This window comes from Microtus ochrogaster, unplaced genomic scaffold (assembly GCF_000317375.1).
Source record: "Microtus ochrogaster isolate Prairie Vole_2 unplaced genomic scaffold, MicOch1.0 UNK142, whole genome shotgun sequence".
NCBI classification, from domain to species: Eukaryota; Metazoa; Chordata; class Mammalia; order Rodentia; family Cricetidae; genus Microtus; species Microtus ochrogaster.
In genome coordinates this window covers 157,285-163,408 of record NW_004949240.1, presented here as the reverse complement: position 1 = coordinate 163,408, position 6,124 = coordinate 157,285, and the positions used below count along the sequence as shown (strand labels likewise).

At 40.9% G+C, this 6,124-nt stretch overlaps 1 protein-coding gene across 1 annotated transcript in view; it reads left to right on the top strand.

The window, feature by feature from the left end:
- Positions 1-5,805, top strand: part of LOC101982479 (killer cell lectin-like receptor subfamily B member 1B allele C) — a 13,078-nt gene extending 7,273 nt beyond the window's left edge. Inside the window, exons 4-6 of the mRNA XM_005371944.1 lie at positions 524-678; positions 1,018-1,133; positions 5,682-5,805. Of these exons, the coding sequence (XP_005372001.1) occupies positions 524-678; positions 1,018-1,133; positions 5,682-5,805 (395 nt within the window). The remainder of the gene's footprint in view (positions 1-523; positions 679-1,017; positions 1,134-5,681) is intronic.
- Positions 5,806-6,124: the final 319 nt, after the last annotated feature.

The following is a 6,124-nucleotide window of genomic DNA, read 5'->3' as shown; positions in this document are numbered from 1 at the left end:
TTCAGGCGTTTAGTCCATTGTCATCACAGTGAGGAGCACGGCAGCATGCAGTCAGACATGATGCTGGTGAAGTTGCTGACACTTCTATATCTGGATTTGCAGGCAGCAAGATGAGAAGGACACTGGGCCTGGTTTGGGCTTTTGAAACCTCAAAGCCCACCCCCATGACACATTTCCTCCAACAAGGCCACGCCTCCTAAAGTAGTACCACTCCCTGATAACTAAGCATTCAAATATATCAGCCTATGGGGACCATTCTTATTCAAACCACTACAATGAATATTTGGTTGTTTTAATCAAAATTTCATATACTTAACCTTGTCTGAAGTTAATTAAAAGAAACAAAAATAAAATAAATTCTATGTCATTTATATTTCTTTGATGTGTCATTAACAGTGATCTTGTCCCAGCACATGTTACTGTGTGTGTAAAAATGTGTGTTAGCAAAGCAACTACTGTGTGTAACTGGCTGTGGTGCAGCACAGACAGGGTAGAAATTTACCATGTCTGCTCCTCACTTCAGAGAATTCAGTTCAGCTAACGTGCTCCAACGACTGGCTGCCACACCGAGAGAAATGCATACAGTTTTCTCAAGAGACCGGTGTTTGGAAGGAAGGTCTATCTAACTGCACTAGAAAAGGAGCCACTTTGCTGCTCATTCAAGACCAAGAAGAACTGGTAAGTTGTTCTATAAAATAGAGGTGTAAGCATGTTCTGGAAGCTATATCAATGTCTCCTGATTTAATAGATCTTCAATGTAAGGGAAGTGGAGACTTTACATTATGGAAGCTCATAGTCTGAGAGACTAGAGGGACATGTGAGCCAGTAACTGCATATGTAAGGTGAGTGTCCTAGGATTGTAAATGCTGGGCACAGATTCCTCAAGGGAGGAAGAATGAACTGTGCTGAGGTCTCAGGACGGACACAGGTGACCCTTGACCTAGGTGTCGGGAGACTGTGGAATACGAGTCACAGCACACAGGCTCAGGTTAAGTCCTCTCCTCTGTTTGATTGTAGAGATTCGTAAAGAATTCAATACAGGAAAGAGGACATTCATTTTGGATTGGACTAAATTACTCATTGCCAAACAAGAACTGGAGATGGATAAACGGCTCCACTTTAAGTTCTGATGTGTGAGTATTGGAGGAGCTCACTCGAATGTTCATTTCAGGTCATCTCACTGTAGGGCTCCAACAATGATACCAAAGATTAGAGATGTTCAGAACAGTCTGAAAGTACGATTCCAAAAGTAGCTGAAAATTTTCATGTATGAAAAGATACCAGCCTTTTATTAAGCCATGTGAATGCATATATGTACATATGCAAGTATGTATGTATGAGATGGAATTTTAAGGCCAGGAAGCAGACTAACTCCTTTGAAAAATGGCTGCTTAGAACCTCAGCACACATTGCTCTTTCTTTTATCTCCTATCCTTTTCTACACTTTCATGGAATGTATTAAGCAGCACATTAGCTATTTGCCCTTTGGTGTCTTGTTTTCTCGTTGTGTGAGATTGTTTACACAGTCACAAAAGCAATGAAAGAGCTGATGCTTCATAGTTAAGTTGTTTATTTTAGCAGAAGTCATGATTATTGGTATAACAAGGAGCAACATGTCACCGCTCCAGATGTGGTAGGAGCTGAGAGAATGGAGCCAATAAATGAGGTGGACTAAAGCCTCGTGCAGCAGAAAGCTTTGTACAGAGCAGCAGCCATCTGTACTCAGAGGGTTGAGGCAGTTCACATGAGCGAAGTTCACAGGCTTTAGCTTTACACAATAACAAATCAAGCCGAGCATGACAAACATGCTCTTCCAGAGACGCACACAGAGGACACCTTGAATATTATTGATTACCAATAGTAAGTACTAATAAGTAATCTGAAATAAGCCCACTCCTTTCTGTTGTGCCTGGAGGAGCGAGAAAATGCATCCAACAACATTTCCATGTTTGGAAGGAACTGAGTCACAAGACTCTTGTCCTGTTCTCCTGGAGTGTTCCCTCAATCACTCAGACTTCTCCTTACCTGAGTCCATTCCTGGACCTTGTCCCAACAGCAACGTGTTTGTGTTTTTCATAAGCAAAAACAAGCAGTATTCAATCAAATTTCTGTACAAAGCTTTCAATGATTTTTTCAGAAGAAATGATGTTGAGAATCAAATTTCAGTAATTGTGCTAGTGAGTTTTATTTTATACCAACTTGACACCAGCTAGAGTCATCTGGGAGGTGGATCTGAGAACATCCATTGAGAAACTGCTTCCATAAAATCAGGTTGTAGGCAAGCCTGTAGGACATTTTCCTAATTAGTAATGTAAGGCCCAGTTCATTGTGGGTGGTGTCACCCCTGGCCTGGAGGTCCTGGGTTCTATCAGAAGCAAGCTGAGCAAGTCACAGTGAGCAAGTGAGTAAGCAGCATCCCTCCATGGCCTCTGCATCAGCTCCTGTCTCCTGCCCTGCTCTGCTTAAGTTCCTGCTCTGACTTAACCTCAGTAACTCTCAGTAAAATAAACCCGTTTCTTCACAAGCTACTTTTGGTCATGCTTTTTCATCACAGTAATGGTAGCCTTAGCTAAGACACAAATCTTGAGTAAATTTGTGCACATTGCACAAATCAATAATTAAAATATTCCTTTTAATCATTTAGAATAAAAATGTAGAAATTTAAACAATGAAGCATACATAGGCTTATTTACAGATAACATGTTAAGTATAGAGATTATTAAATAGAAAAAATTTACCTAGATAGTAAATGTGACACTATACAGGACCACATTTTGAAATTTTTCAATGAACGAGATGTTAAAGTGAGGATTATTTAAAAACAAGTGTTGTGGTCTAGAATATATTTATGAAAACAAAAATATACATATTCTATTTCATAAAATCTATCCTGATTTTTCCTAATGCTTTCTGAGCGTCTTACTTAGAGTTACTATTGCTGTGGCCAAAAGCGAGTTGAGGAAAGGGTTTATTTCCTCACTGTTCATCACTGAAGGAGTGAGGACGGGCACCTAAAACAGGACAGGAACCTGGAAGCAGGAGCCAATGCAGGGCCATGGAAGTACACTGCTTACTGACTTGCTCCTCATGGCTTTCAGCCTGCTTTCTTATAGAACCCAGAACCACCAGCCCAGGGGTAACCCTACCCACAATGAGCTGGGCCCTCCCATGTCAATCACTAATTAAGACAATGTCCCACAGGCTTGCCTGCAGCCATATCGTATGAAGGCATCTTCTTACTGAAGTTTCCTCCTCTCAGATGGCTCAGTGGTGTCAAATTAGCACAAACCTGTGACACTGAAGATTATTTTCAACATAGTACCTATAAAGAAATAAAACTATTTGATGTTAACTTATACTTTTCATACAAAGCAAGGTTTGATTTTTGAATTGTTCCTTACTAATTTCATCCAAATATTTAGTTAATTTTGGTCATTTTCATGTACCATTTCCCTCTATCTCTTCTACTAAAACTCTTCTTATTCCCAACAAACTCCTCAAGTTCCTCTCCTACTGTGTGTGTGTGTGTGTGTGTGTGTGTGTGTGTGTGTGTGTGAGAGAGAGAGAGAGAGAGAGAGAGAGAGAGAGAGAGAGAGAGAGAGCCATTGAGTTTAATTGTGCTTGCTTGCATGAATATGAACTTGGGGGGGGGTTATTCCCTGGAGTATGGGCAAATGAACAACGGCTATGTCATTGATGAAAATGACATCTCCTCACCCAGCAACTAATAACTACCTGTCTACTCAGGGGAGTCTGGGGTCTGAGATCTCCCTTTCTACCTGTGATGGAAAGTTTGCCGTCCAGTTCCAATCTTGTCTTCGTCTTGTGCAGGGAATCATAGCAGCAGTGGCTTCATGAGTACATCAGCCACATCAAGTTCAGAAGACACTTTCATGGATATTGTCCCCACCCTCTGGCTCTTACATTCTTTCTGCCCCTTTCCATGATGTTCCCTGAGCCAGAAGGTATGTTGATGATACAGATGTCCCACTTAGGGCTGAGCACTCAGTGACCACTTCCAGTTGTCATGTCATTTCTTATTGCAAAAAGAAGTTTCTATGCTAAAGACTGAGAGCAGCAATAATCTGTAATAAAACTTATGTATTCAGAGGGAAATTTTAAACATATTCGTCTAACAATGCAACAGCAGTGTGTTCCCATATGGGTTTGATCAGACTTGCAATACAGGCATGAATTCTATCCTGTTGAATGGGCCTCAAATCCAATCAGCACAGAGAGTGGTTGGTTACTTCCATAACAGTTTTGCCACTATTGCTCCACTATTGCAGGTTGTTATTGTAGTCTGTGGGATCCACAACTAAGTTGGACATTGATGACTCTTATTACCCAGTAGCCTGCATAACACATTTCTCTGTGTGTGTGTGCACACACACATGCGCATGTATGTGATGTAACATTCTTATTTTATTGTGATTCACAGTGATAATAAAATTGTAAGACACATGAAGAGTATGGATTAAGCTCAGTCCACCTGTCTTTTTTACCCTGAGTGTAAAATGATGCTTTAAATATATAACAGCTATCAGGTAAGCCCGGAGCCTGCTGAGCTACAGCAGAAAGAGCATTGGTTAAGCCCTGCTTTTGTTTTAGCTTTGACCTGGTTTTCAGATAAGGAAAAAGTAACTATTTTCCCTGAACGATTATTTGAGAAATTAATAAAATAATGTTAGAGGTCTCCCACGGCCTGGTAGGCGAAGGCCTAGGACACTTCAAAGGCATTTTGAACAGATTAGTCCTAAGGAAATCAACTTTAAAACTGAATAAAACCCTGAAGCCTGGAAGAAATAAGACAAAGGAACCTTTACAGTGGAGGGAGTCTATGGTATGACTGGCATCCAGGTAGGTGGGTAAGAGTAAGAGCAATTTCTCTCTCAGACCCAAAGGGCTCCATGAAGAGATGACCAAAGGAAAGAGAGCATCTGGGAGGAAGTCCCGCCCACTGTCACACCCCCTTCTGTTTACCACAAGTCAGTGCATTTTGAACTTATCTTGTCCCTACAGTTAACTCTAATTTTACCTGCACTGTGTTTGAATTCTTGTTTTGTTAACACCGGCAGTGTACCATGGGAGCCACGGGAGCCATGTATGACTACTAAATCAAATACTGCCAGGGATAAAGGGACCACTACCGTCACACAGTCTTAGCCTCTTTCCTCTGTGGACGCTGAGAGTCTGTAGAGCCACTAAGCACCCGTTGTGTTTAGTTGTTGTCACATGTTCATGTGTACATGAGCTTCTTCCCCAAGCATTGGCGGGTTATAGCCTATATATTTAGGAGATCAAACCTCAGCAAATTGAACTCAGCAACTGTTTTCCTTGCATGAGATGTTAGCAGTAGAATAAGATTCAATTGTGTTTCCAAACCTTCTCCTTTGTTATATCAGATGAATGTTACTTATTTATTTATTTATTTATTTATTTATTTATTTATTTATTTATTTATTTCTGCAAGAATTCTTCTCCAGTAGTAAGTAAAGTTGAAAATTATGCTTGAGATTTGTTCCCACAAACCTTTATCTTTAATGTTGTTACTCTAGGTTTACTAAAACTAAGAAGTATGTAGTCTACAGTCCTTAAAAGTCCAGAGGAAAACATGGCCAACTCAAGATAATTATGAGAAAATCCTAAACATTAAGAGTGGTTGTTTTCTTCCTCCTCAGACTGAAAATTACTGGTGAACCTAAAATAAACAGCTGTGTCGTCGTCTCAAAGGACAACTTGGTTTCTGAGAACTGTGATTCAGAAAACAAGTGGATCTGCCAAAAGAAACTAAAACGTCTCTGAAACCAGGTGTAATAACTCCTGCCTGAGAATCCCGTCTCCATTACTTTACCATACGTATCTCTGCCCTCACTCTGTCTAGGCTGCCGGCCCTCCCAGTGTACAGCAAATCACTGTGATTCTTCCAGATGACCCTGTCCGGTTTCTTTATTCTGTAAAGGGGACATGATGCTGGTTTGCCATTCTAAGAGAGGTGCTCTATGGAAAGAAGCCCAGGCAAGCTGAGGGGCACTGGATTCTAACCCTGGAGTCTGTGTGACCTTCGCTGGTCTCTCTGTTCCTAAGAAACTTGCAGAAAACTGCAGAGTCCTCTTCTCTTTAC